General features: G+C 39.5%; 1 protein-coding gene across 2 annotated transcripts in view; it reads left to right on the forward strand.

Annotated features, from left to right (window-relative positions):
* USP13 (ubiquitin specific peptidase 13) overlaps positions 1-14,253 on the forward strand; it is a 101,424-nt gene extending 87,171 nt beyond the window's left edge. The window contains exons 20-21 of one of the 2 annotated variants that reach the window (XM_019751835.2): positions 12,160-12,244; positions 13,914-14,093. In XM_019751835.2, the coding sequence (XP_019607394.2) occupies positions 12,160-12,244; positions 13,914-14,007 (179 nt within the window). In that variant the 3' untranslated portion in view covers positions 14,008-14,093. Of the gene's footprint in view, positions 1-12,159; positions 12,245-13,913 lie in introns of both variants that reach the window. The other variant, XM_074328294.1, reaches the window with a different exon arrangement.
* The last annotated feature ends 228 nt before the right edge of the window (positions 14,254-14,481 follow it).

Raw genomic sequence — 14,481 nt, forward strand, 5'->3', positions numbered from 1 at the left:
ACCTCACGTGCTAGTAATGATTAGATCGACATTAACAGTACTTCCGTTTGTGCCGTCTTAATCCTCATAGTAACCCGAGAGGTAGAATTTACAGATGAAGAAACTGAGCTAAAGAAGATTAATTGTCAAGGTCACATAACTAGTGATGGGTAGAACCAGAATTCCAAGCCAGGCAGTCTGCCCCAGAGTCTGTCCCGGGGGCCACGATAACACAGTGTTTCTGTTTCTGTTATTAGAGGTATCAACTTCATCTTATGATAAAATTGTTTATGTAAATATCTGTGTCTCTAGTTTGACTGGAAGCCTCTGGAGGACAGAGGCCATTTTACTTTTATAAATGGCATAGTGTCCAGCACATAGAAAGTACCAAGTAAAAAAATAATTGGATTTATTTCAATTTACATTAGCAGCATTTGTTCCTATATTCATCCAGCTGTAGCTCTACTCGTTGATGGTCAGACCTAGTATGTGTATATTGACCTAGCTCTAGAGAGAGAAGATGGGAGGGAAACTTTCTTCTTCTTTTATATAAAACAGGAATTTCTTCACTAAAACTGTTTTATTCCATCTAGGTAAGAAAAGGATGAGGTATAGTTATCCCAACTTCCATACTCATCTAAAGGGTCTTGTATTACTTTTCACAAATCAATGGCTTGCCTAAAATATTAAAAGCTGTAAGGGACAAATTACTCAATAATTCATGAGCAGGATTTGTTATGTATTACATGTCCACCAGTTCAGTGCTTCTTTGACTCTCTGTAATGGACTTTTCTTTGGGGATGGTGAGTTCTTCGCGCAGAAGGAATAATCCACAAGATGGGGCCATTGTAAAGCTGCCAAGATATTTGGCTGCAGAGGGAGGGAGAGTCTGATCATTAGGGTTTTCCGTCTTCTGATGGAGCTTGGAGGGATCAACCACTTTTTGCAAGATGGTCATTAATGATATGGAACGGCCACATCATCTTTTTGGGCTTACCGAACCCAGAGCAATCTGCGGATATTCCTGGCACTACTGGTTTTTGAGTTGCGTCCTTGAATAGCCTGTCATGATAATGCTTTCAAACACCCTTTATTTTAAGGCACTGTGGGCCAAACTCTGTGGCCTTACTCCTCGTTGTCCCCAAAGTTAGAGTACTTGTGGGTGAGGGTGGGGAAAGAGACAGTGATGTACTATGAGAAATCATACAGGATGTTCAGAATCTAAGGGCAGTGAACATTTTAATTATGAAAAACTAAAAAACATAAACCTCCCTAATTCAACAAATACATTTTACATCTGATTTTATAGAACAGGCATTTTTAAAAATTTATTGGGGTGACAATTGTTAGTAAAGTTACATAGATTTCAGGTGTACAATTCTGTAAATACATCATCTATAAATCCCATTGTGTGTTCACCACCCAGAGTCAGTTCTCCTTCCATCACCATATATTTGATCCCCCTTACCCTCATCTCCCACCCCCCACCCCCCTTACCCTCTGGTAACCACTAAACTATTGTCTGTGTCTATGAGTTTTTGTTTCTCATTTGTTTGCCTTGTTCTTTTGTTGTTTTTGGTTTCTATACCACATATCAGTGAAATCATATGGTTCTCTGCTTTTTCTGTCTGACTACTTCGCTTAGCATTACACTCTCAAGATCCATCCATGTTGTCACAAGTGTTCCTATATCATCTTTTCTTACCGCCGAATAGTATTCCATTGTGTATATACACCACAACTTCTTTATCCATTCATCTATCAAAGGACATTTTGGTTGTTTCCATGTCTTGGCCACCGTAAACAAAGCTGCAATGAACATTGAGCACATGTGTCTTTATGTATAAATGTTTTCAGATTTTTTGGGTAGATACCCAGGAGAGGGATTGCTGGGTCATATGGTAATTCTATTCGTAATTTTTTGAGGAACCTCCACACTGAGAACAGATATTTTTAAAGTAACCTTTCCATCACTGTGCATGGCCCATGGGAGGTGATCAGCAAATGGGTGATTGAATGAAGAATTAGATGAATGCCAGGGGTCATAGGAACAGTATTTTTTTTGCTGCCTCCACTAAGTGCCATATGGGGGAATTGGCATTGTACTGTTTTGTGTTACATTGCATATATCACAGGAAAGGAAAAATAGGATTTCTTGTACTTTATTGCATTAGCACCTGAACACATGTGTCAGTCACTTCTCTCTTCTTCCTTCTAAAAAATTAACATTTATATTGTTTATTTTTTCTTCTAATTAAAAGGATATATAATAATTTTAGCAACTTGAGAAAATATAGATATACACGTATGAAAAGAGGAAAATAAAGGCTCAACAATCCTATTACCCAGTCATAACCACTGTTAATGTTTTGTGTATATTCTTTAGACCTTTCTATGCAAATATATAAAAATTAATATAAATATATATTTATAAAATATATAACATTCTATTCTATACATGTTATTTTATAGCCTGCTTTCCCCATAACTGTGGGTATACATATATGTAAGTCTAGATCATTGAACATATATTAATAGTCCATTGTATAAGTATACCATAATTTATATACCTAATTTTAGGCCAACTAGTTATTATTTAAATAAAAAAAATGATTATAGAAAGAGTTTCAAATCATGGGGCTATTTGCACATTCAGAAGATGACAGCAGTGATTTTTAAAAATTCTTAAAGGATGAATTCTGTTCACAGAAGTTCAACAATTTCCTCTTTTAATCCCTATCCAGGTAATAAACACTTGTTCACATTTTAGTTTTTTCCCCTTTCTTACTTCTCTATTAAAAATAATGCTGTAATAAAAATTCTTGGGCCTTCATTTGATTATTTCCTTAGGGTAGCTTTCAAGAAGTGAAGTTCTTGAGTCAAAACTGCGTATTTTTGAGGTTTTGACACAGATTATTACCGTACCCCTAGCAATGCAGCAGTGGTGTCTCTGCTGTTGCCGGTCCCTCCCAGCAGTGCTGTCGGGCTAAGCATGCTTCATATTTTTTCATGTCTTTATTGCTTAGTTGTTTTTCTTCTTGTGTTAATTGCTTCTTCATTTCTTTGGCCCATTTTCCCATTTTTATTGAGGCTTTCAGCTTTTTATTTTTATTTTTTGTGTTGATGTGTATGAGTTTCACGAATTATCTGTTAGTTTGGGAATACCTGGCAGATTTACAATATTGAGTTTTTCTCACCAGAAACATGTTATCCTTTTCCTTTGATTCATGTTTTTCCCCGTCTCCCAACCCCTGCAAAGCTGTATGGTTTTCTTTATAAACATTCTGTGCATTACTAGTTTAGTCACTTTCCAGAAGTATATTTTCTGATGAATAAGGTATATTTTCTGATGAATATATTTTCTGATGAATAAAGTTACTTATGAATAATTTTCCCCCCATTTTATTTTCTAAATTATTACTACTGAATTTTAGAAAGTTCCTGCTCTTGTAATTGGCCATTCTGCAGGGATTTGATTAGAGTTATATTAAATTGGTAGGTTAACTGGGAGAGATGTGTATTCTCTATAGGTCATTGCTTTTTACCTTTGTTTTTTTTTTTTTTTTTAAGTAAGGGTAATTGCTATTTAGGAACACAATGGAGAACCAAAACAGACAGACAGACTGGCAAACCAACCAAATAAAACCAACAACCTCAGTTTTCAGGGTTTTGTTGTAAGTGGCAGGAAAGCTGAGCCAAACTTGTCTAAGCAATAAAGGAAACATAGTGTCACACAAACTGAAAAGACCGAGGGAGATTTGACTCCAGGCATGCCCTTGACTGCTGGACTCAAACCCTTTGACCTGGATGCAGCCCTCTGCTTCCTTTGGAGTCGTTCCAGTCTCAGACAGGCTTTCCCTGATGGCCTGTCAGTGCCTCCTACAGCTGTATCTTTCCAGGTTAAAGTCCAGCAGGAAGTCTTGTCCCAGAGTTCTCAGCAAAGCTCCTGAGAATCTGAGACTCAGGCATGTGCCCTCCCCTCCCCTGGTTACGGCCCCACGCATGGAGCCTGAGGGTGGAGACCTCTTCCTCCCTCGCTCAGGCACTCAGGTTCAGGTGTGGTCCTGGACCAGCAGAATCAGCATCACTTACGAATTTGTTAGAAATGTGAATTCTTGAGCCCCACCCAGACCTACTGAATTAGGACCTCTGGGGGCGGGCATAGCCATCTGTTTTAGCAGGCCTTCCAAGTGCTTCTAATTCAGTTTAAATTTGAGGACCACACCTTAAAAGCAAGATTAGGTTACTGTTGTCTTAAGGAGGAGGACAGTGGCTAGGACCTGACTAAACCAGCTTCACACTAAAAATAATGACAGGTTTGGTGTTTGAATTGATGTCATGCAGGGTGACAGGCGGGTCTCAGCTCCCGCTCCCCACATAACAACGTAGGATATGGTGAGGCCAAAAAGGAACACCCATGGAGCCATGGATAGGGGAGTCATACCACTATAGTCTCGGTGGTGGCTGGGTTGGGGACACAGGAAGCAGGAGCCACACACTCTGCAACCTGCCGTCTGCTTCTCTGCCAACCAACCCCTTGCTAGCTGCAATCCGCTCCTGCTAGCTCAGCCACCATCTTCTTGCTAGCCCCCATTTGCTGCTAGTGTAGCCACGGCAGTTAGATTCGTGGCCAGTGGCTCCCTGGTTACAGCTGACGGCCATCCAATCACAGCTGATGGCTACTACCTGAGCCAGCACTTTTCTACGTGGGGCTGAGAGCCTGGAAACTGCTCTCCTGGCTCTGTCCCCACAATTGGAAAACCGATTATTACAAGGACAGGGATTAAAGAAGCATTCGTATCAAATTCTTTCTTTAGGGACAATGTTAATTAAAAATCACAATGGCCATCTTTTTGTATGAGTAAGTAATGTCATTGCATGAAACTCTTTTATTTAAATGTTACCTCATTTGCTTACAAAGGTTAGTGCTACTAACACTTGGTGAAATAGTAGCTGGTCTTTATCAACCGCATCTTCTACTCCTTATAGCAGGGTGTTCCGATGAGGAGATGGTGGCTCCCACAAGGTACGTGGCTTCTGGTGGCAGAACCAGCTTGGAATTTAGGTCTGTCTGATTTTGAAGCCTGTGCACTTCCTCCTTTACCCCCTGTTGAGTCATCTTACTTTAGATTTTCTATATTGGAATGGAGGCAGGAGTCTATTTTTCAGAAGGCACCATTTATCAGCATTTTAGGGCTAGCGCCTAACTCTCCGTTGCATTTTTAAAAATTTCAAAACAGTGGGAAATCAGACCTTCAGTCTGACCTATCTGGGCTTCTGCCGTTTGCAAAACCATTTCTGTTTCTGTGTTGCATTTAATGACAGTTTAATTTTTTTTTAAAAGAGAACTCACTGATTGCCAATGTAATTACAACGTGATTAGGCTGTGATTACTCAAAGCCTGCCTGGGCCCTTCAGCCTCATCGCCAGAGGGGTTCAGACATCTTCTGCTGCAGCTGAGATTTTCCAGCAAGGGGTGCAGAGAGACATTTCGTTTACGTAATGGTGGGGCTCCCAACGTGCTGGGCCGCCCCAAAAGGATCTGAACAGCAGGAGGTGCAGCCACACAGGGGAGCTAAGCACCAGGGGTCCACTTGAAAGCCACACACACTTAATGCGTCGGAGCTCATCCCACTCCAACACCTGTTTGTTTGTTCCCCCTCCCCCGCCTCCCCCCCCCAGTGGTGTTATTAGAAGTTAAGAAAAAACTACTCCGTGGAATAAACTAATTTATACTAAAGTATGAATGACTGAGGACTGTTAAGTTCAGAGGGAGTTATTTGCTAGTTGGAGTCTTAGGCAGTATAAAGAAGAGAAGTCAAGAGGGATTGGTAATTTTGAGCCGGCTGGGGCTGGGAAGGCAATTTATAGATCCTTTAAGAGTCTGGCCATGTTGTCAGCTGCCTTAAACTGTCACTGATTTCCCCAAATCCTCTTTCTTTTTGGGAACTGAGAAGTTTTCTAAATCAAACTGTTGGGGGTGGAAATTACTTGTAGATGTAGAGTGTTTGTGAGTCAAATTTTAGTGAACTGGGGATGATATTTTCCCCTTTGTTGTACAGAAGGAGTTAGGGATGGGTAAGGAAACAATTTATTCAAGTTAGGAAGATTCAGTTGGAAAACTCAGTTTGGGTTTCTCACCAGAGGGCTGCGGAGCTGCTGGGGTCTTAGTGGTTATTTCGGGGAGTCTTTTTGGTGTTTCTATGTTTTGAGCACTCTCTTGTAGACTGGTTAAGGTGTCTAACCCTTGCAAAATACTGCTGGTTTTCAAATATGTGTAGTGGCTGCCGTGGTTTCTAAAATATAAATTTAACTGCACTCCTGAGTGTAGAGTTGCTTTTGGTCACTATGTATTGTTGAACTATGATTTTCTTTTTCTTTTTTCTTTTTTTTAAATTAAAGTTTATTGGGGTGACAATTGTTAGTAAAGTTACATAGATTTCAGGTGTACAATTCTGTAATACATCATCTATAAATCCCATTGTGTGTTCACCACCCAGAGTCAGTTCTCCTTCCATCACCATATATTTGATCCCCTTTACCCTCATCTCCCACCCTCCTCCCCTCTTACCCTCTGGTAACCACTAAACTATTGTCTGTGTCTATGAGTTTTTGTTTCTCATTTGTTTGTCTTGTTCTTTTGTTGTTTTTGGTTTCTATACCACATATCAGTGAAATCATATGGTTCTCTGCTTTTTCTGTCTGACTTGTTTCGCTCAGCATTACACTCTCAAGATCCAACCATGTTGTCACAAATGTTCCTATATCATCTTTTCTTACCACCGAATAGTATTCCATTGTGTATATATATATATATACACCACAACTTCTTTATCCATTCATCTATCGAAGGACATTTTGATTGTTTCCATTTCTTGGCCACGGTAAACAAAGCTGCAATGAACATTGGAGCACACGTGTCTTTATGTATAAATGTTTTCAGATTTTTTGGGTAGATACCCAGGAGAGGGATTGCTGGGTCATATGGTAATTCTATTTGTAATTTTTTGAGGAACCTCCACACTGCCTTCCATAACGGCTGCACCAGTCCACATTCCCACCAACAGTGTATGAGGGTTCCTTTTTCTCCACAGCCTCTCCAACACTTGTTACTATTTGTCTTGTTGATGATAGCCATTCTAACTGGGGTGAGGTGATGCCTCGTGGTTTTTATTTGCATTTCTCTGATGATTAGTGATGTTGAGCATTTTTTCATATGTCTGTTTGCCCTTTGTATGTCCTCTTTGGAGAAATGTCTCTTCAGGTCCTCTGCCCATTTTTCAATTGGGTTGTTTGTTTTTTGGTTGTTGAGTTGCATGAGTTCCTTGTATATTTTGGATATTAGCCCCTTGTCGGAGGCACTGATTGCCAAAATCTCCCATTTAGTTGGTTGCCTCTTTATTTTGTCGATGGTTTCTTTTGCTGCGCTGAAGCTTTTAAGTTTGATATAGTCCCATTCATTTATTTTAGCTTTTACTTCCCTTGCCTTTGGAGTCAAATTCATAAAACGCTCTTTGAACCCAAGGTCCATAAGTTTTCTTATGCAGTTTATTGTTTCAGGTCTTATGCTTAAGTCTTTGATCCATTTTGAATTAATTTTGGTACATGGTGACAAATAGCAGTCCAGTTTCATTCTTTTGCACGTGGCTTTCCAATTCTCCCAGCACCATTTATTGAAGAGGCTGGAACTATGATTTTCAAAAAGGTGAAATCATCACTTTCAGGTACATGTAAACTGAACACGTACTAGATGGTCCTTGATTTGCTAATGAGGGAAGCCATTAGTGGTCATTACTGATTCAAAAGCATCTGAGAAGCTAGGATATTTAAAGATAGTTTGATTGCTGAGTTAGATATAAAATTGGTGTCTATCAGGACTATAAATCCTTGAGGTTGTATGTTCCACTGGACAGAATTTTTTTTTAATCTTTACCAGACAAAAATCTACAAGTTAACAGGTAACTTCACTAAGGCTGGGACCTTTAATTGGTAATAAGCAATGAGATGAACTGAATTCATTCCAATAGTTCGGGGCCAGCAAACCTTTCTCTTTTCTTTTACCAGATAGTAAATGTTTTAGGATTTGTGGATCATACACGTGTCATCCGTATTTTAGTTTCCCTCCTCCTTCCCTTCCTCCTTGGCTGTGGGCCGGATTTGGCCTATGGGTCATTGCAGTATGCTGGTCCCTACCCTAGCTAATCCTTGGGTGGCCATTCTTCGATATGACATAAGCAGGCATGCTGCCCACTTGTTCTACTTTCCACATTTCATATACCTTTTCTGATAGTACTTTCTCAAAGAATAGAATCAGTACAATCGCTGTAATGTTGGGTGGGCGTGTTGGTGGTGAAATTTTGATATTAAAAAATTCTTCATATTACAAAGGTTGGAAACATTTTCCTAAGCTCAAAAAGGACAAGTTTTTTTGGGGGGAGGTAAGTAGGGAGGAAGGATGCTAGTTTCAGACACTTTAATTCTGGCTGTTTAGAGAGACACTGGTCACCAGATGGTGGACATAGTGGCTGAGGCAGTTTTGTCCAGCTTCTCCAGTATATTCTGGAAGTTTCTCTGTTTAAAGTCAATATTTTAAAAATGGTTTACCTTGCCTCATACTACCTTTTCTATCTACATAAAAAGGGGTGTGTACATTTTGGGGGAGTATGTGCAATGATGATGTTTTTTGAGAAGGGGACCGCTGGGAACTTGGAGAAGAATCAGCAGCAGCTTCCCTCTCTGGTTTATTCACCTTGACTTTTTCTCTGGAAACCAATCTTAATTGAGATTTCTTACCTGATGAGTGTTTGCAAATGTGTTGAGAGAGAGTCTTTCTTTCGCTCTTTGTTCCTAGCAGGAGGTCTTGAATAATGCATAGGGTGGATGCTTATTTTGATAAACATGGTTAATTTTAATTGTAGGACTAAGATGTGTGCTAATCTTTTTTCTTTAATTTATTTTTATGATTCTGAATATACATGTGAATTGCTTTTAACCAAAGAGGGGAAAAATGCTTTTGGGAGCTTCATGCCATGTTTGGGTATGTTGGGTGTATGGATTTATCCTTTTCTCTATTTGTTTTAGTGTCTGAGCAATGATTCCCTGATGTGACCCTGGTTTATGGTGGGAAGTGTCCATTTAAATACTCTGATCAATTATTTAAGTCACTGTTTTGGAAGACAGTTCCTTGGGTGGGGGGCCTTATTGGGGTACCTTGACTTCTCTTTATTTCGTGAAAATTCAAAGAGAACAGCTGCATTTTGGGAGACCAGAATCTCTCTAACTAAAGATTTGTAATTTGATAAAGAATTATTATTCCAAAAGAGCTTTAAAAACCAACCAGGGTCAAGAATCAGCCCACACCCTCTCTTGCTTACTGGGGTAGGGGTGAGTTATTTGTGTTAGTAGGCAAAAGGGAGGGCAGAGTAGGGTCGGGTCCCTCAATCACTATTTCAAAAAATAAGTGCCAAAGTGATTGCCATTCACAATTGGTTTTGCCTGGTTTTTGGTTTCAAACCTGGGATATTTTTGGTTGTCAGTTGTGGTAGCTAGTTAATGGTAGGAAAAGCAATCTCCTCTGATTCATTTCACTTTTAAATAATTACTTCACTAATTTATACTCCAATTTATGCTTTGGTGGGTGGTTTATAAAAACAGATCCAATATAAGATGATATAAGGACAAGTAAGGAAATGGAGTGAAGGGAGTCATTCCTTCATTCACTCATTTATTTATACATTCAGTGAACACTTAGTGTCTTCTGCATGCTAAACTCTGTTCTCTGTGCCTGGAATATTTCAGTAAACAAAACAGAAACCTTCTTGTTATTATGGCTCTGTATTTTAGCCTGGAATAAAAGGAGATAGACAATAAATAAATGCACATGTAAGTATGTGACATGGTAGGTGTGACCCCATGCCGTATGAACAGCAGCAAAGCAAGATCGGGGGGGGTGGTGGGAGTAGAAGGGAAAGTTGCTCTTTTATAATGTGGTTCAGGAAGGAGGGCCTCTGACATGACATTTGATATCAGACCTGGACAAAGCGAGGGATGAGTCATATGACATCTGAAAAAACAGTTTCAGATGGAGGGAACAATAAATATAAAGGTTTGAAGGCCAGAGCATGCTGGGTTGTTGGAGGAGTAGCCAGGAGGCCCGAGTAGCTGGAGTCAAATGAGGGGGTGCGTTGGAGGATGTGGGGAGACCTCATGGCCACTGGAGGAGAAAGATTTTACTCTGAGATAAAGGGCACCACTGGAGGGTTTTTGACAGTAATAACCACAATTTGATTTCCATTTAAAAGCCACTCTGACAGTCATACTGAGACTAGTCGGTAGGGGGCAAGGGAGGAAGCAGGGAGCCCAGTCAGGAAGCTATTTTAAAAATTCAGACAAGAGATGCCGGTGACTTGGATGAGGGGGTCACTAATGGATGTGGTGAGATGTGGTTGAATTCTGGATATATTCTGAAGGAAATGCGGACAGGATTTGCTGATGAACTGGGTGTGTGAAAGTGAGGTCAAGCTTTTGTCCTGAGTTATTGGAAGAATGGAACTGCCATTGACTGTGATGTATATGGCTGAGGGGAGAATGCTCAACAGACGAGGAATGAAAGGGAACTTCTTCAACCTCGTAAAGGGCATCTACAAAAAACCCCACAGCTAACATTATCCCCTCAGATCAGGAACAAGATTAGGACGTTCGCTCTTAGAATTGTACCAGGAGGTTACAGTTCTAGTCAAGACAGTCAGGGAACAAAAAGAAAGAAAAGGCATCCATATTAGCAAGGAAAAAGTAAAACTGTCTCTATTTGCAGATGACATGATTTTGTATGTAGAAAATCCTAAGGAATCCACTAAAAACTGTTAGAACTAATAAATGGGTTCAGCAAGGTCATGGGAAACAAGATCAATATACAAAATTCATTTGTGTTTCCATATATTAGCAATGAGCATTCTGGAAATTAAGAAAATAATTCCATTTAATGCCATCAGACTGGATGAGATCACCCAGAGAGAGAGAGTCAGGAAAGAGAAAATAATTCTGAGGTCGAAGCCCCAGGACACCAAAGTTCAAAGGTCGTGGAGATGAGGGGAAGCCAAGAAGGCAGCTGGACCACTTAGAGAGTCGCGTCCTGGGGGGCAGATATTTGAGGAAAGAAGAGCTGATCAGCACTGTGCAATGTGCTGAAGGGAGTAAGACTGCGCATTCACCGCTGAGTAGGTGGGGAGAGCTAGGGTGAACAGCAGAGAGGAATGAAAATGGGGGGGGGGGGGGGGGGTCTCTCTGGCCAATACTTTGGAAAAAAAAATGAAATTTGATTTTAAAAAAAAAAATATATGCCCCCTTTTTTTTTTACTACTTAGACACAACATGTCTATTTTTTATTGTTTTTTTTCAAAAAAAAAAACTAACTACTAATCCCCTCCTCTCTCTTGTCTTGTAATATGTACCAGTTTGCAGAGTGGGGGGGTACTAGTCCATGGAACCCTGTGTGTTGTGTGTAGTGGTAGGTGTGGGTGTGTGTGAAGAGAGATTCATTTTTCATCATGAATTTGGTACAGAACATTGTGCTATATGGCAAGAGGTACTTGTTAGAGGATACACATCAGTTGCACTTTCTAAGAGGCTGTATATCTCCTTGAAGCCTGACTTTTAGTCCCATATATATATAAATCAGGAGCAAATCAAAAACCACAAGAAGCATATTATGAAGCATTATCCTTTCTGATGATGATGAACTGCTGTCTTTCTCAGAATCCTGACATTTGTATGGTATTTTCGTCCGAATTGCTCATTTAAAACTCATACAACCTTGTGGAGTGGGTAGATTTTTCATCTCTGTGAAAAAACGGCCTCAGAGAAATATAACAGCTTCTCCGACCCCATGGAAGTGATAGAGCCAAGACCCGCGAACTCGGCCGCCAGACGGGGCCATGCGATTATTAGACCCTTCCAGATATGAATTTAATGTCCACTGTACTTTGATTGTTTATGTCCTGCCTTGTTATGAATTCATAGGTTGAATTTGGTGTCACTTTCGGCATAGCAAGGTAAATAGATTTTGTCTTTCAATCTAAACAGTCGCTGGATTTACACGATTGTTGGCTTTCAGTTTTGATCAGAAGTGCTGTTGATTTCTAGAAATGCTGCCTTGTAACTGAGCTGTTTCATCTTTCATAGTGTACGAATTATTTGCATTCATCAGTCACATGGGGACATCTACAATGAGTGGCCATTATGTTTGCCACATCAAAAAGGAAGGAAGGTGAGTCTTCTTTAGATAGTAAGTGATTTCTGTGTTTTATTGAATGCCTACTGTGTGTCAGGCACTCTGCTAGGTGCTTCGTACATTACCTCCTTTGGTTCTCACACTGGTCTTATAGGATATATTCTTAAAGCTATTTTACGCATCAAACACTAAAGCTTAAGGAGGCTGAACAGCTTGATCTTAGCAAGTAAGTAGCTGTGTCAGAGCTGGTATTCAAAGCCACTCTCAACCATCAAACCAAATAAAGATGCATCCTGCAGCAGAATATATGTGCTATTTGGAACTTCCATAGGCTTGCCAGATGTAGCCAACAAAACAAGAAAACCTGGATGCTCTATTACATTTGAATTACAGATAAACAATGGATAATTTTTTTAGTATAATTGTGTCTCAAATATTGCACAGGACATACATACTTACACAAAGAATTACTTATTGCTTACCTGATATTCAAATTTGACTGGGTAGCCTGTGTTTTATCTGGCAACCCTGAACATCCAGTGTTTTGCATTACTGCACTTGCAGTAGGTTTCTTGGTTTCTTAAGTAGAATTGTTAGGTGTGTGGTGAATTGTGAATGAGAGAGATAGGAGATAGGAGATGTAAGGCTGCTGCTCTCTTTAGAACCTTCTCCCTGGCCCGAATCCCCACAGGGCCCACTGGTTTCTCTTCCTTCAGCTCCCCACTGAGCTGCCTATGGGTTGACACTCCTGCTTGAGGCCATGTTCGGGCCATGTGGACACTGCAGAAACATGTAACTGTGGCCTCTCCTGTAAGATGTTGACCTCTCTCCCCTGGCCTCGTGCTGCAGGCGTGATTAGTTCTCACCCGGCACTCGACTGTGTTCCTTTCTGATGTATCTTTTAGTCTTGTCTTCACGTGATTAATAAAATAATTAGCACAAGGACTTGATTTATAGTGAATTTGTTTTATTACCAAGCATGATAGTTCCTTTAAAAATACTTAGAGAAATAGTTCATAATTTAGAAAGCAATAAAAGTCATTACACGAATTGGTAAAGTATAAAAACATACAAAAATAAGCCTAGAGATAACCATGGTCTGTATTTTGATATATTTCTCTTTGTTTTATTATTTTCATTGGGAGAGGGTGTCTATGTCTGTATACACATACTACATATAAATATACAGATGTATTTGTAACTTTTCTAAAAGCTTAAATTATGTACACAATACATAGAATTTTGTAAAATAAACTGCTTTTTTTCATTACATATTATATTGTGATTATTTTCTCACTTTACCAAATATTCTTTGAAGACATTTCAATAGTTGCAGAATAGTTCACTGCACGGCTATTTACTTCTGATTTTGAGTTAGTTTTATACCTAAGGCTGAAATGAACACCATTGTACATAATCCTTTGATTCAATTTCTGAGACTAGAGATTTCTGCAAATAGAATTATGAGGTCGAAGGGTTTAAAAATGTTTGAAGGTTCTTTTAGTGACTGCTTTTTGATTGAGCTTGAGAATAAAAGCAAAACAAAAAACAATTATAATTTCCCACCACCTTTCTGTTCCTTTTTATATGACAAACTTGAGTTTGGTTTTCTTAAAACATCTTGATTCTTTGAAGTATGGTGCAATGACTTTTTTCTGTAAAGTTTCCTGTAAATCCATCAAATGTTTCTGTTTTTTGTTTTCAGATGGGTGATCTACAATGACCACAAAGTCTGTGCCTCAGAAAGGCCCCCCAAAGACCTGGGCTACATGTACTTTTACCGCAGGATACCAAGCTAAACCTCAGACAGACAAATGGCGAAAAGCCATACGCCTTTTTAATTTGCCAAAAAAAAAAAAAAAAAAAAACACAAAAAAAAGAAAAAGTAAGAAGTTGGGACAGCCCAACATGAAGGAATACGTGGGGTATTTATAGTTTATTTAAAGAACATCATTTGACGCCTTCTGAAATAGATCTGGGAAGAAATTTCTATTAGTGAAGATACACTACTGTAGATAGTTTTTCTTTTTATAAATGTTCAAGGAGAGGATGATTAAAAAAAAAAGTATTCCTGTCGCTGGTGGGGGATCTGCACTGACACATCGAAAACATGAATGTGCCACCAGCCCTCTGTTTTGCCTCCAGAGAAACCAAGTATTGGGGCCAGTGGTATGGCCTCACCCACAATAAATGAAAAGCCCACTTTTGTTTCATATCGAAAATCAGTAACTGGGTTGGGCTTTATTTGTGACATAAGTTTTTCATTACACATG

Source organism: Rhinolophus sinicus, linkage group LG01 (genome assembly GCF_036562045.2).
Source record: "Rhinolophus sinicus isolate RSC01 linkage group LG01, ASM3656204v1, whole genome shotgun sequence".
In the NCBI taxonomy this organism is placed as follows: Eukaryota; Metazoa; Chordata; class Mammalia; order Chiroptera; family Rhinolophidae; genus Rhinolophus; species Rhinolophus sinicus.